This window comes from Pelophylax lessonae (genome assembly GCF_965119305.1).
Source record: "Pelophylax lessonae genome assembly, chromosome: 3".
NCBI classification, from domain to species: domain Eukaryota; kingdom Metazoa; phylum Chordata; class Amphibia; order Anura; family Ranidae; genus Pelophylax; species Pelophylax lessonae.
In genome coordinates, this window is record NC_138770.1 from 345,039,867 (window position 1) to 345,064,550 (window position 24,684).

A 24,684-nucleotide genomic window follows, 5' to 3' on the forward strand; every position below is an offset into this window, starting at 1 on the left:
CAGTATATCAAGATTTATTATGAGTTAGCCAATGAAAAGGTACTCACAAGCGTGTGACTGTGTAATGTAAACACAGGCACAGGAAAGGATGCAATCTCCCCTCCAGGAGCTTGTTTCAGTTCCAGGGAGCGAGGAGAGAGCATCACAGTTAGTACACAAGCACTGCACTGACACCAGTACACATAGGTACTTATTTCAACTCCTGATCACCTCCCCAATTAACCCTTTCCCTCCCTGTCACCGTGTCACTATATACAGTGTGCAGATGATTTACTGATCTGTCAATTAGCGTCACCCGAAGTTAGTGGTAGTTAGTGTCAGTCTCAGATAGGTTTAGGGTACCTGCCATATATTCCCTAATAAAGGTTTAACCCCTTGATCACCCCCAGGTACCCCTTTCACTCCCTGTCACAGTGTCAGTACAATATAAATATTTTTTTCTAATCACTGTATTAGTGTCACGGGTGATGCTAGTTAGCTAGATAGCATCAGTGTCAGTCTTAGTATAGTGTCAGGGTCCCACCACATATTCCCTAATAAAGTTTTAACCCCCTGATCATCCCCCAGTTAACCATTTCACTCCCTGTCACAGTGTCATTAGTAAAGTCTACAGATCTTTTTTCCCTGATCACTGTATTATTGTCACGGGTAATGCCAGTTAGCTTCAGCGTCAGTTAGCGTCAATCCCAGACAGCATCAGATTTTAACCCTTTGATTGCCAGGAACACACACACTATATACCTCCATTTCTAGTATAGTGTCTGAACAGATCAAAATCTTTGATCTGATCAGAACTATACCAGCGTCCCCAATAGTATAGTGTTCCCAAAAATGCGGCATTTGCAGGATCAGCCCTGACACCTGCCAGCACCAGTGTTTAGCCCCTCCGCCCAGCCCACCCAAACAAGTACAGTATCAATAGATCACTGTCACTTCCAATACACAGCACACAAAACTGAAGCTTTAGCAGAGTCAGGCCTGATCTCTGCTAGCACTAGAAGTTCATTTTTTTGTAGCAGTTCAAAGCGTCCTCGACAACAAGGTTCTTTTTTAAATTTAGTGGCCAAAATGTTAAAATGAAGAGGCCTACAGGATACGGAGCATGACAGATGAGAGCAATGGGGAGTCCTCACTGTCAGAATCAGGCTCAGTATATGAACCTGTAGAGAGCAGCGGCACCCTGACAGATAGCTCTGACGACAGAGTAGAGGTCCCTGATAAGGTAAGGTGTATCCGACCCCGTTCTGTTGCTGAGGTGGAACAACCGCATGACTCTCTTATGCAGCAGAGTGTCGATACTAGTGCCATTGTACCTTCTGGTAAACTGGGGAGCACCAGCGGCCAGGTACACCCTGGTCATAGACAAACCAGCACTGCAGTATCACTTGATGACATGGCAAGTCCCATAAGTGCAGTTCAATCTGGTGCGGTGGCTAGCACAAGTAGTGTCCCGCAGCCACCAAGAATTCATATGCAGGCCTGTGGAGCCCATAGTGCCCCTCCTGATGAGCTTGCAAATCCTGATTGGCAGCCTACAGATTCTGCAATGCCTGTACTTCCCCCATGCACTGGCCAACCCGGAATTCAGGTAGAAACAGCTGATTTTACTCCCCTTGATTTTTTTTAGCTGTTTTTCACAGAAAATCTGTACAGAGCAATTGTGGACCAAAGCAATTTGTATGCGAATTAATTTATCGCCGTAAACCCAAATTTGACCCTTGCCAGACAATTTGGCTGGAACCCATAACAGTTCCCGAACTTAAGACCTTTCTGGGCCTATCCCTCAACATGGGCATTACTAAAAAGAGTGAGTTGCGGTCATATTGGTCCACTGACCCAAATTATCGTATGCCTGTGTTCTCTGCTGCCATTGCCAGGGCTAGATACGAGCAAATATTGCGGTTCATGCACTTCAACGACAATGAACTCTATCGTCCTCGGGGTGACCTTTAACATGGTCGGCTTCACAAAATTCGGCCCCTTGTAAATTACTTCAAACAAAAATTTGCAAGCTTGTTTATCCCCCAACAAGATGTCTGCATTAATGAGTCTCTGATTAGGTTTTCTGACCGCCTTGCTTTCAAACAGTTTCTCCCCAGCAAGCGTGACAGATATGGGGTCAAGATGTATAAGCTCTGTAACAGAGCAACAGGCTCTACATGTAGTTTCCTGGTTTACAAGGGAAAAGATAGCATTGTCGAGCCCCCCAACTGCCCAGACTACATAGGGAACAGTGGCAAGATTGTTTGGGACATTGGTGTCACCCTTATTCTGAAAGGGGTACCATTTATATGTGGACAATTTCGACACAAGGGTAGGCACCTCTTTCAATTAGGAATTGGCGCACGTGGCACCACACGATCTATTCGCCGGGGCTCCTCCCAACAGCTTGTAAATGCCCCATTTATTCAGGGGGAGAGAGCCTGCTTGAGATGAATTTCTTGCAGTGAGGTGAAAGGACAAACCGAACGTTTTCGCAGATATGGCAGTCTAAATTACAACGATGACTGGTGTTGTAGAGAAGCCCCTCTGTGTCCACGACTACAACCATAAAATGGGAGGGGTGGACATCAACGACCAGATGATGGGGCCGTACTTATTTGCCCGTAAGGCCAGATGCTGGTACCAAAAATGTCTATATACTTATTCCAATTGGTTCTTTTTAATGCTTATGTACTATACAAAGTGTCAGGAGGAACTGGATCCTTAGGAAGAGATCATCTCAGCCCTTCTGTATGCAGAAGGTTCTGTGGCCTAATTTCTCAGTCAAGATGCAGTGAGCTGGCTGCATGAGAGGCATTTTCCGTATGTCCTCCCTGGTACTCCTACCCAAAGAGCATCCCAAAAAGATGCCCTGTCTGTAGTGAGCACCAGATATAGGCGTGACATCTGCTTTTTTTGTATCTCCTGTCCTGGACAACCTTGTCTTTGCATCGGGGACTGTTCCGTCGCTACCACACACTAGTGGAGTATTGGTATAGGGTACAGCATGGCACAGTCTAGGGCACACTTTCACACAGAGTCTCGAAAGATGTTAGATGGCTATCAAATTTTGAAGGATCCTATCCTGGAATGTTTATAGTTACAATAAAACTGTAAAAAAAAAAAAAAACATAAAAAAATTAAGAGATAAATTAAAAAAGCCAAAAATAGTTGTTGTTTTATTGTTCTTGCTGTTTTACTGCATTTTGTTTGTTACTGTGTGTTTTTGTTAACTATTGGTTGCTTTGTAGGTATGTCCTTCTACTGTTTCACTGTACTGTTACTGTGTTTTATTGTTAACCATTGTCTGCTTTGCAGGTATGCCATTTAGCTGCAGCACTGATTTGTTTATTTTGACAGCAACAGGGTTTGCTCTCACAATACGTAAAATCAGCGACTCATGATTTTACCACCACAGTTAAAAAAAGAGCATATATGGTGAAGCAAAGGGGCTGTGGTGGACACAGGGGCGGATTGCCCCTATGCTTCGCCATATATTTTCTACTCTTTTTTTGGCACAGATTGCAGTAAAAAAAAGTTGTTTCATTGAGTTAATGTTTTATTGGTACTGTGTTTTATCGTTAACCATGGTTTGCTTAGCAGGTACGCCTTTCCGCTGCAGCACTGATTTGTTTATTTTGACAGCAACAGGGTTTCCTCTCACGATACGTAAATCCGTGACTCCTGCGCTGTAGGAGGTGATTTCACCAAAAAAAAAAAAGCATATATGCCAAAGCATAGGGGACGGGGTGGACACAGAGGGCAGATCTCCCCTATGCTTAAGCATATATTTTTATTCACTTTTCTTGGCAGAATTTTTTTCATCCACATCGATCGATGTGAATGGAGGAATCTGTTAGGTTCTTTTTTTTTTCGTTCAGCCCATGGGCTGAATGGAAAAAAAAGAACAGTGCATGTATGCCCATCATTAGAAGTGGATGGATGCAGGGCAGAATTCTAATGGTGGGCATACAACCGATCAATGTGAATGGAGGAATCAGTTTGGTTCTCTTTTTTCCTTTAGCCCACAGGTTGCATGAAAAAAAAGAACATTACAATATATGCCTAACAAGGACAAGCAACATACTGGTATGTTGCTGGACTTTGAGTGGTTATACTGGAATAATGCCTGTGGGTTGAGACATCATCTTTGTATAGTTTATTTTTAGCCGGCGGTCGGTTTTCATGTACAATCAATTCTAGCGGCTAATTACAATCTTGGTGTGGTTAGATATTTTAAGGGCAGAGAAGAGAACTAGAGTCTAATAGACCCTAATTTTTTTCAAAAAAAGAGTACCTGCCACTACAGATTGCTATCATAGGGGATGTTTACAAAAAATGAAAGTTCAATAAATAATTGCTCATGTTGCATAGATCCCCACGGTGCCACATCCCAAAGAGTAACTACAAAACCAAAAAGGAATTCCCCTTGGGTGGGACTTTTTAGGCACCAAATTAACACATAAAAAACAAAGGATATATAAAAAAAAAATCAATTCTTTATTAAATTACACAAAGATGGATAAAAGCATAAAGGCAAGCTGTGGAATACTTCACATCTGACAGTAGAACTTTAGACCACATGACCCCTGGGTTGTCACCCGACGCATTTCGGAGTCTAATTGAACTCCTTCCTCAGGGGTACCCTTGGAGGGTGGTCTGTGGGTAATCAATGCACAGCAAATTAGTTTCAACATTTTATACATATAATATAATTTATCAAATACATTTCAAATGGAACAAATACCAATAACTTACATAGTTCACTGTAGTAATAGATATGGGTAGCCTGCCTGGCGATTAAAAGCAAATGGTCAGCATATCAATGTTGTCCATCAGAGGTGCCGTTTTCAAGGTGTTAAAATCTTTACACAGAATCCTGGACGCAGAGTGTTCAGACTTTACATGCTAACCAGTCTCACATTAGAGGCTGGGTGGGAGCAGCTGGAACCTCATGCGACAGCAAATCTGCTGAATGGGAAATTACACAATTACAAAAAGATTTATAACAGGGACTGAATTATATTATATTAAGGGGTGCTAGAGAGGACTTTTAGCCTGTATATTTTATATAGGACCAAAAAGCAGAAACAAAAACTTTTATATGTGAAGCCAAATAATGAAAATGGCCAAGGTTATAAAAAACCGATTAACTTATACTACAGGCAGAGAAATCCAATCAAGCACCATCCACATGTCCAATGTTAAGATGGCTGGTGGTTATAAATCAATAATACTTAATTAGGGGTGGTAAGAAGAGAGAAAAAAAAGAAAGAAAAAAGGAAACCTTTCCTTTCTTACCTCAAACCTCAATAGTATGTTGTTCACAGAGAGCATAAGAGCCCCAGGAGACCTGTGTGTCCGGCAAAAGAGCAAGCAGCTCTGATGCTAGACACACAGGGTTTAAAAAGTGTGGTCATCAGCTGAAAAGGTATCAGCTGGATGACACACATTCAGCTAATTGCCGTCTAGGTTCCCTGGAACGTAAGAGCCGGACACGCCCCCAACCGGAAATGATCCAGCGGAAGCGTGGGCGGCCGATGCGTTTCACCGACACGGAACTCACTCTGTCCGCGTGAGCGGCAAACAGAGTGTACTAGGCATGCGCCGCCGATCTCAATAAGAGATCGGGATGGAATGGTGAATGCCTGTATGTGCGGGTGCCACTGGGTGGCGTCCGCTTTCCGTGCCGGGCTGATCCTACAGGCATGTCCAGAGATAATGATATCTCGGGAAAGATAAAGGCTGAGCACTGTCCAGGGAGGTCTGTTGGAGCAGCATAAGGCTAGAGTAGAGAGAGCAGTAAATATGGGACCAAGTACCATATATTTTTTAACTAAACACAGAGTTAGCCAGAACTCTATGAGATTTGTAATTAAATACAGAATTACTGATATGTAAATAAATCAACGGACTTAATAACTGATGTGACAATTTTTAAGGATATGCTGTAACATTTGTATACAATACATACAAGGATATTGGAGCAAAGTATTATTAATCAAATATACAAAAATAGAAATAAACAGTGAAAAAATGGAAGGGGAGGAAAGGGAGGAATAAGGGAACAAATGGGGAACAGGGAGAAGATGGAAATGGTATGGGAAACGACATAGAGGTTGTCGTTTCCCATACCATTTCCATCTTCTCCCTGTTCCCCATTTGTTCCCTTATTCCTCCCTTTCCTCCCCTTCCGTTTTTTCACTGTTTATTTCTATTTTTGTATATTTGATTAATAATACTTTGCTCCAATATCCTTGTATGTATTGTATACAAATGTTACAGCATATCCTTAAAAATTGTCACATCAGTTATTAAGTCCGTTGATTTATTTACATATCAGTAATTCTGTATTTAATTACAAACCTCATAGAGTTCTGGCTAACTCTGTGTTTATTATTTTACAAGTCATGTGTCCACAGATAGCAGCCATCTTGGCCATGACGTATCTATTTAGGGTGTGCCCCTATCCTCAATTGACTAATTCATTTGGAAGGATTGGGAAACAGGGATTTCGGGCACAAGAGTTTTTTTATACTCTCAGTTGACCCCGCTGACCGGCACCTTACTATTTGGGTGTCCGCCGGCGGTTCTCTTCTGATACCGAGTAACACGTTTCCAAGAATTATATGACTACTAATGATCTTGTACTCTGAACTGTATGTAAATCACTGTTATAAGTTCTATGTACTGAGATATTGTATAGTATAGACCATTTATTGGTCTTACTGTGTCCTTAATACACAATTATTTGCCTGTATTTTTCCATGATTTTAAATATATATTGTGTTGTTGAATAAAATAATTTTTTTAAAAAACTCTTGTGCCCGAAATCCCTGTTTCCCAATCCTTCCAAATAACTCTGTGTTTAGTTAAAAAATATATGGTACTTGGTCCCATATTTACTGCTCTCTCTACTCTAGCCTTATGCTGCTCCGACAGACCTCCCTGGACAGTGCTCAGCCTTTATCTTTCCCGAGATATCATTATCTCTGGACATGCCTGTAGGATCAGCCCGGCACGGAAAGCGGACGCCACCCAGTGGCGCCCGCACATACAGGCATTCACCATTCCATCCCGATCTCTTATTGAGATCGGCGGCGCATGCCTAGTACACTCTGTTTGCGGCTCACGCGGACAGAGTGAGTTCCGTGTCGGTGGAACGCATCGGCCGCCCACGCTTCCGCTGGATCATTTCCGGTTGGGGGCGTGTCCGGCTCTTACGTTCCAGGGAACCTAGACGGCAATTAGCTGAATGTGTGTCATCCAGCTGATACCTTTTCAGCTGATGACCACACTTTTTAAACCCTGTGTGTCTAGCATCAGAGCTGCTTGCTCTTTTGCCGGACACACAGGTCTCCTGGGGCTCTTATGCTCTCTGTGAACAACATACTATTGAGGTTTGAGGTAAGAAAGGAAAGGTTTCCTTTTTTCTTTCTTTTTTTTCTCTCTTCTTACCACCCCTAATTAAGTATTATTGATTTATAACCACCAGCCATCTTAACATTGGACATGTGGATGGTGCTTGATTGGATTTCTCTGCCTGTAGTATAAGTTAATCGGTTTTTTATAACCTTGGCCATTTTCATTATTTGGCTTCACATATAAAAGTTTTTGTTTCTGCTTTTTGGTCCTATATAAAATATACAGGCTAAAAGTCCTCTCTAGCACCCCTTAATATAATATAATTCAGTCCCTGTTATAAATCTTTTAGTAATTGTGTAATTTCCCATTCAGCGGATTTGCTGTCGCATGAGGTTCCAGCTGCTCCCACCCAGCCTCTAATGTGAGACTGGTTAGCATGTAAAGTCTGAACACTCTGCGTCCAGGATTCTGTGTAAAGATTTTAACACCTTGAAAACGGCACCTCTGATGGACAACATTGATATGCTGACCATTTGCTTTTAATCGCCAGGCAGGCTACCCATATCTATTACTACAGTGAACTATGTAAGTTATTGGTATTTGTTCCATTTGAAATGTATTTGATAAATTATATTATATGTATAAAATGTTGAAACTAATTTGCTGTGCATTGATTACCCACAGACCACCCTCCAAGGGTACCCCTGAGGAAGGAGTTCAATTAGACTCCGAAACGCGTCGGGTGACAACCGAGGGGTCGTGTGGTCTAAAGTTCTACTGTCAGATGTGAAGTATTCCACAACTTGCCTTTATGCTTTTATCCATCTTTGTGTAATTTAATAAAGAATTGATTTTTTTTATATATCCTTTGTTTTTTATGTGTTAATTTGGTGCCTAAAAAGTCCCACCCAAGGGGAATTCCTTTTTGGTTTTGTAGTTACAAAAAATGAAAGGGACGGTGTAAAAATAAAATAAAAAAGCAAAATAAATAATTTAAATAAAAATAATTTAGGCACTCCTGTTCCCTGTGCTCACGCCCAAAGACTAATGCAAGTATCGGTGTTGTGTCATATGTAAACAGCAATTGCACCATGCATGTGAGGTGTCACCACGAACGTCAGATCGAGGGTAATAACTCTAGCACTAGACCTCCTCTGTAAATCTAAAGTGGTAACCCATAAAGGCTTTTAAAAATGAATGTAGTTTGTCGCCGCTGCATGGGCATGCACAATTTAAAAAGCATATCGTGTTTGGTATCTATGTACTCGGCATAAGATCATCTTTTATTTTTTAACAAATATTTAGGCAATATAGTGTGTTTTTGTGCATTCAAAAAAGCTATGTTTGGAAAATCGCTGCGCAAATACTATGTGAAAAAAAATTTCACCCACCATTTTAATCTGTAGAGTCTCTGCTTTAAAAAATATACAAGTTTTGGGGGTTCAAAGTAATTTTCTAGCAAAAAAAATAAATTTTCATGTAAACAAAAAGTGTCAGAAAGGACTGGGTATTCAAGTGGTTAGAAGAGTGGGTGGTGTGGGATAAGCTTCTAATATTTAGCATAAAATGCCAGGACAGTTCAAACACCCCCCAAATGACCCCTTTTTGGAAAGTAGACACTCCAAGCAATTTGCTGAGAGGCCTGTTGAGTCCATGGGTTTTTTTTTTTTCACAAAGTTGTTACTTAAATGATATATTGCTCACACATGCCATGGGTATATGTGAAATGACACCCAAAATACATTCTGCTGATTCTCCTGAGTATGGGGATACCACATGTGTATGATTTTTGACAGTCTAGCCGTGTACAGGACCCTGAAACTGTGATAGGTAGTGAGGAAGTAAAATTAGCAATCTACACCCTTTGGAATTCTGAAGGCTGTGATTGGTTTTCTGCTGCTTCTCCCCATACTCAGAAGAAGTAGCAGAATGTATTTTGGGGTGTAATTCCACATATACCCATGGCATGTGTGAGCAATATATCATTTCAGTGACAATTTTGTGTAAAAAACATTTTTTTTTGTCATTTTTCGATCACGTGACAAAATAATTAAATATTCATTGGGCTCAATATGCCTCTTATCAAATTCCTTGAGGTGTCTACTTTCCAAAAAGGGGTAATTTGGTGGGAGGGGGTTTGTACTGCCCTGCCATTTTAATTAGATAGGCAGTCATGAAATAAAAGCTGCGTAAATTCAAGTAAATGTACCATAGTTTGAAGGCACTATAATTTTTGCGCAAATCAATAAATATACGCTTATTGCATTTTTTTTTTTTTTTTTACCCAAGACATGTTGCTAAATACATTTTGACCTAAGTGTAAAACAAAAATCTCATTGGTGATCGAATACCACTGAAAGAAAGCTCTATTTGTAGGAAAAAAAAGGACATAAAATTTGTTTGGGTACAGCGTTGCATGTTGGCGTAATTACCAGCGCAGTGCTAAATGTGCTCTGGTGAAGAAGGGGGTAAAACCTTCTCGGAGCTGAAGTGGTTAAATCAACAGCCACTTCCAGGGAAAATATGATTAAAGACATGATTACATGTGAAACGGAGGGTGTAGTATAATGTATATAATGCACCTGCAGTTTGCAATAGGTGGACCGCACAAAAAGGAAAATGTCCACACGCATTCAGGAACATGTTTACAATATATAGACTGGCTATAAGAAACATTCCTTATCTAATCACTTTAGGTTGCTATGCAATAAGAACCCAGCGGGGTTTATGTTTTTTGGGGTATAGAAAAATTTAAGGGATGCTGGAGGGGTTAAAACAGAATTAAAATTTTGAGTCAAAGAGAATCCTGGTGGATTTTTGAGCTCAATACCATAAACCCAAAATGGATTGAATGTAGAATTTGATCTAAATTGTTTTATTTCTTATGAATAGGTCTAGAATTTGTCTCAATTTGCGGATTAGGTTGCAGTAACCTTTTAATGGTATTTTTGGTAGGTAGGTTCCCCTTTAAAGTCTATTTTACTAGCTAGGAGTTTTGGAATGTGCCAGCAGGGGGAGCTATTTGTGTGTATGTATATATATATATATGTATATATATACATAGTGATGTAATTATCCCTGATGGAGCATGAGGCATCTGCAGGGGAATACTCACTACCCTGCAGTAGAAACAAGTATAGTTGTATGATTTTCCATTGAAGCCAGCAGCTAGGAGTGTATTTGGAGTGGTGGTTCACCCTACATAAAAATCCTGTAGGTTGAATGACTGGTTTCCCATCAAGTACATAGTACATAGTCGCCAGAACTGTTAGATTTGATTTAGTCCTGATCGTCAACAAAATGGTGGTGGCCGGCCGGCCGGTCTCCAATATGGCGCTTGCTTAATTTACATTGATGCCAATTGGGGAAACCAAAAAAATGGTGGCAGCCGGCTAGTTTCCAATATCGTGCTGACCCAGTTTACATTGTTGGCAATTGGGAACCTCAACCTTTACCCTTGAGAAAGTCACTTAATATTTACTTGCATTTAAAAGAAAGAATGCATGGTTTTGGACAGCTATAATATATATATATATATATATATATATATATATATATATATATATATATATATATGCAGGAAGTTCAAAAGAAAAGACATGCATTTTTGAATTTTTACTTGGACTGTTGTATTTTTTTAAAACTCTTTTGACACTTACAGTATATGGTATCAAGTGCACTTAAGGGGATTGTACTTTCCCTATTCATTGTGTTTATATCATGAATGTATGAGCATCTCTGTACTACCTGGTTATATTATAGTATTTACACCCCATTATATTTTTTGTCTATATTTATTTTCACACTTTTTTTGGTAGTGCTACATTTTTTTCTTTAAATTTCTATAGATGTGTTTTAGCTTTAGGTGTGGGGACACATATTAATGTTGCCAGCTACCCACAGGTTGATTATTTGGTTAAACTGAGGTGATTGCATGGTAATTTATTTTAACCATTGTTCACATGTTGAACAGTGAACACATGTATTAATATATGTTCCTATCTTCTGATGGCCCAGTAATACATCTTTTGCAGTGATGGATTTCTACAGAGCACAGAGGGGAAGGGATCCTTATTTTTATCGCACCATTGTTTTTTTTTTAAAGAATGTTATCCAACATGTACAACTATATGCACTCTATGGCGCTGTCATGTAACATTTATTTTATTTATGCGTGTCAGTTGGAGTGTTATGGAATCAATATCTAAGCTGTAAGAACCAACACTCTCATATCCAAGGGTCAATATTGCTGTAAGTATTTTAATATATGTTTTATATTTATAATGTGCAACAAATTCTGGGTTGTTTAAATGATACAACACTTATAAGGCACTACAGAATTAATTGAACTGCAGAGAGGCACTTGATCCACAATAATTATAATGAAGCAGGCAATCCAGAGAGCCTGGCAGAGATACAGGTCTACCATACTGTAAACAGTATGTAATATTGTCACAACCCGGACAGTCTTTAGAATGTGCAATAAATTCAGTGCTGAAATATCTGACTAATAGACTATAAACTAAGCATTTCTGTGAAGTTTATAGGACAATATTAAGAAATAATGGAGAAACTATTACAAGCTTTATACAATAACGTTTTCAACGTATTTTCATCAATAAAAGACTTTATTATTTCAGCCTGAGTGTACAATTAAAATGTCACTGAATGACAGTTACAAATCAATCATCTCAAACTGAACTGGGACATTCAGTGACAGCATATTGGTTTGTGCACTGCTTTACATAAGCATTCATCTTGTACATTTTCACTTTTTTTGAGGTATTACAGCCTGGATTTAAAATCTATTTAACCATTTGCTTTACACAGCAAAATTAACTCTTTAAAAAGTGCAAAATATTGTAAATGTCACACTAAAAATATGCAAAAATGCAGACCTTTGTTGGTTGCATACATTTTGGCCCCACATGAATAAATACTTGGTAGAACCTTTTTTTTTCCTTTGATTACACGTGTCAGCCTTTTAAACTTCGTACCTACACTATCTGGGTCCTATAGTTTTGTTTACCTTTTTTCTTGGTGGATTGTTCTAGCTCTGTCAGGATGCCCAGGAACTGTTAGTGAATAGCAACTTACAAGTCGTGATACAGGTTCTCAGTTCTCAGTTGGGCAAAGGTTGGACTTTGACTGCGCCATTCTCAGACATTTTGTTTCTTGATTTTTAACTAGCTTTATCTTTGAGTTTAGAGTCCTCCTCCTGCTGAAGGTAAAACTGCCGCCTAGTCTCATGTCTGTTGCATAATAAAAAAAGATTGCTTTCTAGAATTGCCCTGAATTTGTCTCTCCCCTTCTTGCCCTCAATCCATCTTTTAGCCCTTACCAACAAAAAGGGATACAGGTTATAGTCTTCCCCCCGACAGTTTATCTCAGCTTTGAATCTGTACACTCCTTCAGAGCTACCATTGGCTTCCTGCCTGCCTGATTTTAATACCATTCACACACTTCCAGTCCTTGGATGACAATACTCCATCTCCCTTTTGATAAGGACAACAGAAACTAAGGACCACAGAACCTTGCCCCTCTCCTATTGTTTGTAACATAGCGGGGTGTGGCTCTGCAGTGCTCAGAGAACAATTTAGTTGATTACAATTAGCACAGGCAAAGAAAACAAGAAATTATAAGCTCATAAGACTTTCAGCAAAATGAACAGGATATCTTTATCAAACTGATATAACAAAACACATTCAGTTGTATGTGAAACAGACCAAAAGAGACCAATTGAAATAAATACATTTTTAGGGTTTACATACACTTTAAGCAGGAAAGTTGGGTGATGGTAGTGGCTAATTTACTTTTCCTATAGCGGTTAAAGTACAAATCTTTCATCTGAGGTTTATGGCGATATGCAGAACAGCTATTACCCGTATTGCTTAAGGTGTATGTATAATCATGCACTCCAGACAGGGTCCTTGTCGCAGTCTATGAATGAAGCTATAATAGTAGTGTTGCTGAAACTGGGCAAGGATGCTCTTCTCCCCGATTCTTACAGGCCTATCTCATTACTTACAGCTGATGTCAAACTTCTTGCCAAAATACTGGCATCCAGGTTAGCAAAGGTTGTCCACAAATTGGTACAAAGGGACCAATCAGGGTTTATTCCTTCTAGATCCACGGCACAAAACCTTAGACGCTTATATTTAAATTTACAGCTACCTGTACATAATACTGGGAACAGGGCAATTTTCTCGTTGGACACCGCCAAGGCCCTCGACAGTGTTGAGTGGCTGTATCTGTGGGGGGTTTTGGAACATTTCAGAATTGGCAGCTCCTTTATTAATTGGATTAGAGTGCTTTATGCCCATCCCACTGCTCGTGTCCGCATTAACGGGGAGCTGTCAGAGGCTTTTGCGCTACATAGAGGGACTAGACAGGGCTGCCCCTTTTCTCACTTACTTTTTGCCCTGGCTCTGGAACCATTGGCGGCTAGCATAAGGGCATCACCCGCGATTGTTGGCTTTGAGAGAGGTCTACGTTTGGATAAAATATTGCTATACGCCGATGACACTCTATTATATCTGGGGGGACACTCAGGACTCATTGCGGACAGTTATGGCAATGATTAATAGTTTTGAAGCCCTATCGGGGTTCTCCATAAATTGGGATAAACCGGTTCTACTGCCCCTAGATCCCTTGCCCGGCGCCTTGCCGACCTGCGCCTCCACGATTCTAGAAATTTCCACCATTCCATTTAAATAACTGGGTATTCAGATCTCAACGGATCTAGAGGATTTCATTAAATTGAATCTCATCCCCCTCCTATGTAAATTCCGGGAAAAATGTGCCGCCTGGTGTAAGCTCCCCCTTTCAGTCATCGGTAGAATTAATTTGATCAAGATGGTTTGGGCTCTCCAACTACTGTATCTATTTAATAATGCCCCTGTGTAGATACCGCGGAAGTGGTTTGCGGCTCCGAGGTAAGCATTGATTGGGATGTATGGCAAGTTGCGTTGGGTACGTATTGGCTTTAGCCAGAGATTTGCTACACTTATAACCAAATTCATAAAAAAAAAATCTATGGACCTTCATAAGGTTATTTTTGGCTTGAAATAACAAATGTTCCCTAATTTGCTCTTGAAGGGGAAAACTACCTCAGATTCCATGAGTGATTTGTTTGACGCTTTTCACAATCACGTAATTTGGATAGTAACCTAGACAGTGTTTTCACTTAATCATGTATATTTTATGGTAACTAATGTTTGGCAGGAATCATTTTTCTTTATAAACTAACAATAGCAATTGGTTGCCCAGGTACTGAGCAGTGTCTTGTAGGATTAGGGAGGATTTTAGGTAGGTGCCCACAAAGTGAATGTTCTGTGATGCAAGCCGGATTAGTTTGCCCAGGTTAGGGAAGGGTAGGGTTATGAAAGCAAGGCCACTATGAAGGGTTAACTCAGATGAAGAAACTGAACAGGGGAGTAGTTGCCAAGGGTAACCAAATTTGGTAGGAGCGTGTAAGCAGGCAGTCATAAAGCGTGGTACCGGTGTAGGTAAAAGGTCCTCTGGTAGCGAGGGGGGGGCAGTGCTCTGGCCTCTTCCGTAGCGGTCAATTCCCAAGAGTTAACAGGGGCCTAACCCACAGTATAGAGACCCCATATACCTAGCCATATGGTACGGGAGAGTGGAAGGAGTTAACGGAGTGCAGGCATGAAGTCTGTTGTAGTACATGGCAGGACCACATTCTGTCACTGGAAGTGAGGTGGTAGATGTTCGCTAGACTGGTAGAGATGTCATGGGCTCATCAGTGTCCCTCCTAAATTGAACCTACATTGAGGAAGGTGTGTAATAACATGGGACAGCACGTTTTACAGAGGGACTCTGTACATTTAACTACTGCGCACAGTGTACAGCTCATCTCTAAGCCAGAGTAGTGCCATAATGTTGACTTTCACATGAGGCCCTGCCTGGTCTCAGGCATTGATGAGCGCGTACACGAGAAAGGTACCCACGTGTGCAGGGCGAGTAGGTCCCACAGGGTGTTTGAACTGCCAACAGATGATTTAGTAATATTGGCGCAAAAAGGGCCAAAAAGTCCATGCACCTTATGGAATCGTACAAGGATAATTATAGTCCAAAACAACTCCATAAAATGTATTAAGTACCAGTAGCAGCCATCCTCAGAGTAAGCCAACTCTGTATGTGTCAGAAAAAAAAAGAAAAAAAGGAAGCGCCATCTAAGTGCAGCGAACAACTTTAATGACCAACTGTAAAAAAAAAACTCACAGAGTATGAGGTAATGTAAAGCTCATCAATATCTAATAGTCAACTCCTCAACATCCCCTCCTGCAGTATCCACTGAAGATAGAAGATACAGCAGTTTGGGTGAAAAGAGCCAAGGACGCTTGAAGGAATCCCAGGACCACCTCACACCAGTTTGGAGCGCATCTGGAACGCACTCCTCAAGCTTTCATTTTTCTTTTATTTATGTTTGAACTGCCAATAATGTGGAGAATGACATTTTAATTGTGGAGTTTTAGCAGCATTACAGGGACAGGGGAGAAATGTATTAATAAAAGTATGCTGTCATATTTTATGGTAGCTGTTCTACAAGCCTTGGTTTATACCAAGCCTGTCAAGCATATGGCAAATGGACCAAACAGGAATCACGTCTCTGATACTTACTCTGTTGGTCACCCATTCACGCTTTTCTTCTCTGTTTGTTGGCTTCAGAGTATCCATTGTGGCCTTATTTGTTAAAAGGGCAAAAAGAGAGTGGACCACATTGTGGCTATTACAGTTGCTGACCCTTTTTTCTGTAATAAAGCACCACTAATTTTTGCAATGCTGTGGCTTTTTTTTAATTTGCAAAAATATAGCATAAAGGCACTGGAAAGGTCCTGTTGGTAAATAAAATCCTCTAACCTACCCCTTTTCTTTTACCTTTTTGGGAACCCCCCCCCCCTATTCACCCCTATCTAGGACCCTTAGGTCTTGTGAATCACTTCAAGATTCTAGGGCGTAAAATAGTCTAGCACCGGCCCTGTATGGAATCACTTAAAGATTCACACACCATCGCTGCGACAGAACATTTCCAATACGTGAAAATAAAACATGTCATCATTATATAAGAATATTGAAAATCCTTTCACCATTTGGAAGAATTTGTTTTAAGGAACCCCATGCCTCAGGTATTATCTCAATTTTCAAATTACCTTCTAGCCTTTCCTTTCCACACAAACATACCACTAACTCGGAAAGACAACTGGAAATGACTATCTCCTAAGAGGAATGGCAGGATATTTAGCTAAACATCACAAAAAAAGCTCAATATATCATTTGTGCATCAAAAACAAATACAAAATACCAATGAGATGATTTTTAGCCTCTTCTAGACTCTCCCATGTCATCACTGGCTACCCCCCCCCCCCTCCTCAAGTGCTTCTGAGGCTTTTGGTCAAATACCTACCAATTAATCTATACTCTCCCTAAAAGACCCATTCTAGAGAACCCTATGGAAGCCCTATTAAGTTTAAATATGGCGAATTATACTTATACAAATTCCATCTACACAACTTTTCTACTGCAAAGCGAATGATCGAGAGGTACTGTTAAAAGCAGACCATTTATTTTGAGGAGCTTAAATAACCTTTGAGTGACTTTTGAGAAAAATACCCCCCTCCGCTCTTCTTGTGTCTCTTCTCTTTCTCTTCATTTTCTTTCTACTCCCGTACTCAGTTTCCCATTTTCCTAATCCATCCTCCTTTATTGTACCGTACCACACTTCACTGCTCCTATTGCCCCCCATATATATTCCATTTACCGATCATATCCAACATTGAGCTCCGTACCGTCCCAATACTTTACATTCCCTCCCTCTATCCCTTGACTAGAGTTCCTGAGGATCACAATTTTTTATTTATTTTTGCATACCTCAGAGCAAAATACCTCTCACTTACTACCATGTATCTATATGACCCCTTTTGCTGGACACATGCTAATCTAATTTAGTGATATATTACTGCCATATTGTTTTACACCAACAGAGGTAGTACAGCAGTAGTATTCATAGCTGACATGCTCAAGGTCCAACAGGGGCCAGTTGTTATCCTGATTCAAGAATTCATGCTTCCATCGCTCTTAGAACATTAGTGGAGGCACCATCATTGCATATTTACCAGCTAGAAAAAGCTTCAGTACTTACCTGTTTGTCATATTGTTTGAGGTATTTGTGTAGGACCCTCCTAGGTAGGTGCTAGGAAAATGCATATGTGGGCCTGTCTGCTTATCAGGGGGGCCTGAATGGTTAGCTAGCTGTCCTATGTTTCCAGGTGTGTCTATTGAGTCTGGGGAGTCTCTCCACTGTGTTCAATGAGGGATCGTGTTGATCAGTGGAGGAAACCTAGCCAATAGCACACCAGGGTTTATGACTGTCTCAGTGGGGGGGTTTACTGCAATGCACCCTGGGATTGGATATAAATCTGTGGGGAGCTTGTGACAGAGTGGAGCATCAGTCCCAGGAGGAGGTGACAGCTGTCTCTCCTCCTGTCAGAGAAGGAAGGTGGTTCAGGCAGTCGGCCTACAGGGAGCAGAGGTTAAGCTGTGCTGCAGAGAGGGATCCAGAGTGTTGCTGACTGACTGGAACTGCTGGGCAGAAGTCTTAAGGAAAAACAGTATTGTGAGTACTCAAGATCAGCCCAGGGGTCTGCCTAGGAAAGGGGACCACTCCAGAAGGTCAAGGGGATCCAGAAGCCAGCTAACCAGTAGTATTGGCAGTAAAAGGGGGTTCCAAGTGTTCAAAGCCCTGGAGATAGGGAAGTGAAAGGGGGCGCCAGTGTGGGCCCTGAAGCGTTCAGCAGTGCAGCAAAGGTGTACAAGTACCTACCTCAGGTGAGAGTACCTCAGGGAGCTAAAAAGGGACTTCCGCAGTAAAAAGGGAAGTTACAGCATCAAGTCAGCGTTAACCGGCATCCGACCAGCGTTAACCAAGCATCAAGCCATTGCTAATCAGCGTTAAGCAGCATTTATTCAGAGTCCCCGTCAAGTTGTGTATAGTTCAGTTGCAGGAATATCCCACTCATCCCTTCTCCCATCCAAGTTCCTAAATAAACCAAAAAAAAACCAAAGACACTAGACTGGTCTTTGTCTCAGTGCTCACACTTGGAGAAACATGTTCAAAGGTACTTTTGTTGCCCCCGGTGACCCAGGGGGACCCACAGCCAGCACCTGTGCTGGAAATAGTGCTACATTTGTATGTGATATTTTTAAGGCTTGCCAACAAGGAGATGCTGTGGGGCATTGTTCACTTTTTTAATGATAATCCAGAGGCATATAGCCAATTTCCTGCTGTTATGTCGGACCTAATATTACTATTTATTAAAACCCACCTGAGCCTGTTGTCAGACTGAGCCTGATTTATACAACAGGTCAAATGTTCTCACTTCTATATCAGAGATTAATGGCACCTAAAAATATCATGATCTGCATTTTGCTTTCCACTGGATGTTGCCAAGATAGGAAAGGGCTCACTTTATTTTTCTCCAACTTATTCACTACATAGCAAACATGTGGTTGATGGGAGTAATGTAAAACTCCATTCTTTGTAGTATTCATTCTTATCATGAAAATAAGCATGCTGTATACTGTATATTAATGCTGTACATTAGGTACTGGAGCGCCCACACATCATACACACAATGATTCTCACATAAATATGACAGTAATAGCATAATAAAGGTTTCCTACATTCCATGTATGTCAGTATCATTAGTCTTGAATGCATAGAACATTTCAGTGAATCCATTTAATGTTTTAAAAACATTTTCCCTTTCAACAACACATATATGTTATATACAGGGATAACATTAATGAGTGTGTAGAATATTACTACTAAGACTTATCCTTAGTTACAGTGATTGTATTTCAAGTGGCAGTTCTTAGCAAGTGCATACTATAGTCATATCATTGAACAGTAATTATCATTTTGACAGTGTAATTCTGGCAGCGCTATCGTTTGCCCCAGCTCCTATCACTGTCACGTTAGTCTTCTATCCAGCCAGCAGGTGGCATATTGGGCATATTTTTACATTTTCCTCTATCGTCTTACCGCTTGGAATTAGTAAAATTGAGAGTTTTCATTTCCCAATGTTTTCAATAAAATCAGAAAATTTTGGCGAATTCTCACCATTTTGGCAATACAGAATACTTTATTTATCAAAATGCAATATGTGGAAAGTAAAATTGAAGCATACCTTCACCCAATATGACAGCCATTTTCTTCTGCTTTCTTCCTACTTTCTCTTAAATAATTGAAAATGTATGTATTTTTTTAACAGAATGGTGTATTTTTTTTGTGCTGCAGTGCATTCCTGATTCCTGGTCTAGGTGAAAATTACTTGACGATGTTCCGAAGCCTCATCATATCCTAAAAGGCAGAAACACCTCAAGATTTTGCATGTGCACAAACATGCCACTGGTCTCTGCCATGTACAGGATTAGGCTCTAGCAGAAATCTGCAGGGGGTTCCCACACATGCACACAGATGCTATGTGTCTCAGCAAGGTCTCAGATACCAGAACCCAGCTGCATCTGTGTGCATGCTTGAGAATGCCCCACGCCTGCTCAGTCATACTGCAGGTCTCTGCCAGGGCACCTCCTGGATGTTTAAGGATGGCACTATCATTGACTAGTTGTTGTGCAAAAATTTGTCCCTCAGCAGCCTCATTAATTTACATTTTTTTTCACAAAAAAGAAAGACAGTAAAATTTAAAAAATAAAAGGAACAGTACAAAAATAAGATTCAGGGACACAAAAATGAAAACTGTCCAGATACAAAGGACCTTAAGTAAAAAGACATTTAAGCTATCTTAAATACACCCCAAAAAAAGTCAAACCTTCAAAAGAAAAAGGGTAGATCGTAGTAGTAGTAACAAAAGTCAGAGTTTGTTATGGTGAAATTCCTCCCATTACGAAATCAGTAATTTCGCTGCAAAATCTATTATGCCAAAATCACTCTGCTTACAGGGCTCAGTAACTCCAGTTGATATTTTGAAAGAGTCAAAGCAGTGACTTGCTGTGACTCATCTCTGTTCATACAGCTCTACTGAAGCTTCAAGCGGAGTTCCCTCCAAAAGTGGAACGTCCGCTCATTTGCTTCCTCCCCCCCTCAGGTGCCACATTTGGCACCTTTCAGGGGGTAGGGGGAAACGGGTACCTGTTTTTGACAGGTACCCTTCCCCACTTCCGGGAGATGGCGCCGTGGCACTGTCCCTCGGAAGATTGGCTCCCTCCTCCTTCCCCCGCCACTGAGCCAATCCTAATGCGGGGGAAAGATCCACTTTGAGCATGCACAGTAGGGACCAGCCCGTTAAGCCGCAAGGCTTCACTGCCGGGTTCCCTTACCAGCAATGAAGGCGGCTGGACCCGACAGCTGATGGAAACATCGGCTGCGGTGCCAACATCGCTGGACTCCAGGACAGGTAAGTGTCCTATTATTAAAAGTCAGCAGCTACAGTATGTGTAGCTGCTGACTTTTAATTTTTGGAGGGGGAGGCTGGAACATTGCTTTCAGTCACATAAAGTGAGCACAAGGCATGCAGATGTTGCTTTGTTGCATTCTTATATAACCCTCTGGAGATCCTTTTTTATTTATGGAATGGTTTATTGTAAAATAAAGTTTTCATATATATAGTAAAAAAATATTAAAAATGTTAAAAAGCATACTTGATCTCTATCCTGTAATCCTTGTAAAAGCAAGGCTCAGGCTGGGAAGGAAGGTGTGATTGGGTAATAAAACTGTCTGCACATAATTACAAATCCTAGTTCCTTCTTGACATATTTCAGTCGTTGTTTAGCTGCTTGAATGAAGTAATGCTTTCACAAATATGAAGCTTAGCTAAAAGCACAAAGCTACAGAGCTAAAGTTTGGAGCCCCCATTTACTTCAATATGATAGTATTCCATATTTTTCTATTCTCCACAAATTCAAACAGAATACACTATAGAACTTTGAATAGTAAAGACATAGCTATGTGTCCCAAATTGATTTGGACATTAAAATATAAATTATGAAGAATCATACATTTATATTGTTTAAACAAATCTACTTAGGGCAAACTCCCATTACTAATTTTAAGTGATTCAGTTTGTAATTGAAATCTCCTGGAAAAGTCATTATGCATAGCCTCTAATATACTTCTAAATTACATTGCAGCTGGAAGTATGAAAGTAAAAACATTGTTGCTATGGGCAACATGCAGTTCTTCTTTAATACTTTTTCAATAATGCTGTTTAAAGTGTTCTGTTCGCTCCTTACCAGCCATGTCAATGGCAAATGGTCTGTCTGCTCTCCATCCAGTGTACCAGCCCACAACCTTCCCATTTTGTACAACTGGCCGTTCATAACGTCTTCCTCCAACAAGGCCAACTGGCCACACTGAAACCTTCTGAGTTGTGCGCATCTGTTTAATAAAGGAAAAAACAGCATAGTTATACATTCATGTTACAAAAAGATTAGATTGGTTAGAAAAACATATTTTTGTACATTTTGTGCATTACTTACAAAGTCAAGAATGTATAGCATAGATAGACAGTTTTATCTGCCTGCGTTTTAGGCTGTTTTAATTGTTTACTACTAGATGCCACCAAAGTTGTCTGGGTATCAAGACAGAGATTCTTACTGATCTTACTGCCTATGTCAGCTTATAAATTGCATAGGCAATAATGTAATGATATCCTGCACTGGATATCCTAAAAGCTGTCGCAAGCAACCATTTTGTCACGGCAACCATTTTGTTCAGAGCTCTTCCATGACAGCTTACAAAATATCCTCACTCACACAGCCCCCCTCCCCTACCTCAATTAATTCCTGGAATGCAGGGAGTTTCGACTTCAAACAAGCCGTTATCTGAACAGATGTCTGGACGGATATCTGTTCTGATACACAGGCCAGGTCGTAAAGCCATAACCAAGCAAAGGAGGATAATGGGTCGTAAAACAGAGCCATTCAAGAGCTCTGTTAATTTAACACATTTACACACAAATTCGTAACTTTAAACACAAACAAGATATGTCTCTAGAAAGTATATAGTTATAGTTAAATGCAAAATAAAATACTGATCGAATTGAGACCATGCATGATCACCCTATCACATATAGAATAGAAGATAGCAATAAGATATTCCCTGTGTGATAATATATTCACGTTTAGTATCTTTTGAAGCCAAATCACATGCTGAATGATAAAATAGCAGTTTAAAGAATGTAACCATTACATATTTCGAGATATGAATTATGTTATAAATCTGCCTATACGGGAGGTTCCTTGGTATTGTCGTAAACTTTAGGGCCGCCCATGGCCACTGTGTTTATTGGTCAGGGACCTCTGTTAACACCCCCTGCGGTCTCAGAGAAAAAGAGAGAGGCAGATGGGGTTAGAGAGTTCTCACTGTAACATCAAGAGGTAACATATATCAAGTTTGAGAACCGATCACACTGGCTCAGCTTCTGAACATTGATAACCCAAGGACATTGAATGCAAGTATTCTTCTTTCTAAATTCCACCTTATTTTTCTAAATTGCTGAATTATGTCGCTATTTCTTTGAAACACTTTTTTCTGTAAATATTTTATTTGCACCAATTTTAACCTTTTTATTATTAAATTTTATTTTGAAAAGTGTTATACTTGTCCCTAAGCTCTTAATGCAAACTAACAACGAACCTGTCTCTTGAAGAGTGCTACTGTATAGAATAAATCCTCTGAACATTCCTGTCTGTGGTGACAGTGCATGTTACAGATGATTATTCTAAAGTCATAATTGGTATTTCTAAAATTACGAGCGTCCGCTGGGCTCATCATAACGTAGCAGTGGTGGCAGTGAAAGGGTTAATTGCTTAATAAGCCCGGTAACAATCGCTCTCAGCCTGCTGGCATCTAGATTGTGGTCCCGCAAGCTGGGAAATCTATGTGCCAGGTGCAGCTGAGAGTGGCATTGTTACTCAAGTGACGGCAGGGTGTGAGATTGCCTGGTCCTTGGTCACGAGTTAGTGAGAAGGTCAGGGATCTGATACCCGCCACCGTCACAAATAATACCTCCTTCCTTTGGACAAAAGTTTACATCTGATTTCCCATAACATTTCCAGAAAATATAGATGTTCTCAGCTAGCTTGCCTGGGCTAAACGGCACTGAGAAAAAAACACTATATTTTTGTCCATATAATCCTCTATTTTAAGTTCAATTGCAGCAGTATTTTCAATACTTGCACTTTTTTTTGCCAAACGTTTCCCTTTTCTTATATGCAAACTCCTCTGTCAAATGGAAAAAAAATGAAAACATTTAGAAGTAGAAAACGTTATCCATAAATGTAGTTTAAAAGTTAAACATTAAATAAATTTAGATAACTGGGTGTCCTAATCCTGGCTAAGGAACTTTGTCTAAGAGTAATTGGGTAATAAGGGGCTGTCAGTATATGCATTAATTGCACCACTGCCTGTAGCAATGTCATGCTGCCTTTGTAAACAGAGTGAAAAGAGGATCTATAGTGTTAGATGTTGATGTGATCAACAGTTCATAAGCCTGATCAGACCATTTGTAGCAGATTTTACATGTGTTAGTTCATGGGTGAAATAAAATATTTTTCTAATAAATTATTCCCATGAAAGAGGGCTGCCAGACATTAGTATTAAATCAGATGAAAATGAAAAATAGAGCTGACATCATAATGCTGCAAGGTCATTACTGTTTACGCGAAAGCCAGAAATTCTCTTCCATAAAGCTATGGAAGATTGGGGCCCATGCAGCTTCATGTGTATTAGAGGGGCTGCACCCACTGCATCTGCCAAGTAAACATGCCAATTCTACATAGACCAATGAATATTAATGTCATGGAACACATTGTTCATAAAGGCATAAGTATTATATGGGCATATTTACAATTGCCATTTATGATATAGAATCTAATATATTTTCTCCTATGAGACCTCACTTTCAGTAGCCTATTGTAAAAAAGTGCTATGGATTATTTTTGCTCCCCCTGTTAAGCACAGTTAGAATGTATTAAATATTTGCCTTTCAACTGCATTGTACATTTATATATGTAACTTGTAGTCTGTATGTAGTCAATATTCAATTGATAGTAGGCGTGATCTTGTACATTAGCTGTCCACTGCTTCTTTCTCCTAATTTTAACAATACCAAGAATCCATGAATGTTCTTTTTAATGTATAGAAAAAAAGCTCTCAGCTGTGAATGTGAAAGCTTGCATGAAAGCAGAGGGATATGTGATGTGCTCTCCCTCTTTGTAAAAGCTTTACAGTACAAAAAACGTCTTGGGGTGCTTATTCCTCTTTTACTGATTTCCAGGAACAATTGAGACTGATGGCCT

At 40.2% G+C, this 24,684-nt stretch overlaps 1 protein-coding gene across 1 annotated transcript in view; it reads right to left on the minus strand.

Moving 5' to 3' along the window:
• B3GAT2 (beta-1,3-glucuronyltransferase 2) overlaps positions 1–24,684 on the minus strand; it is a 246,643-nt gene that overhangs the window by 73,501 nt on the left and 148,458 nt on the right. Inside the window, exon 2 of the mRNA XM_082249788.1 lies at positions 21,616–21,760. Coding sequence (XP_082105914.1) covers positions 21,616–21,760 — 145 coding nt within the window. The remainder of the gene's footprint in view (positions 1–21,615; positions 21,761–24,684) is intronic.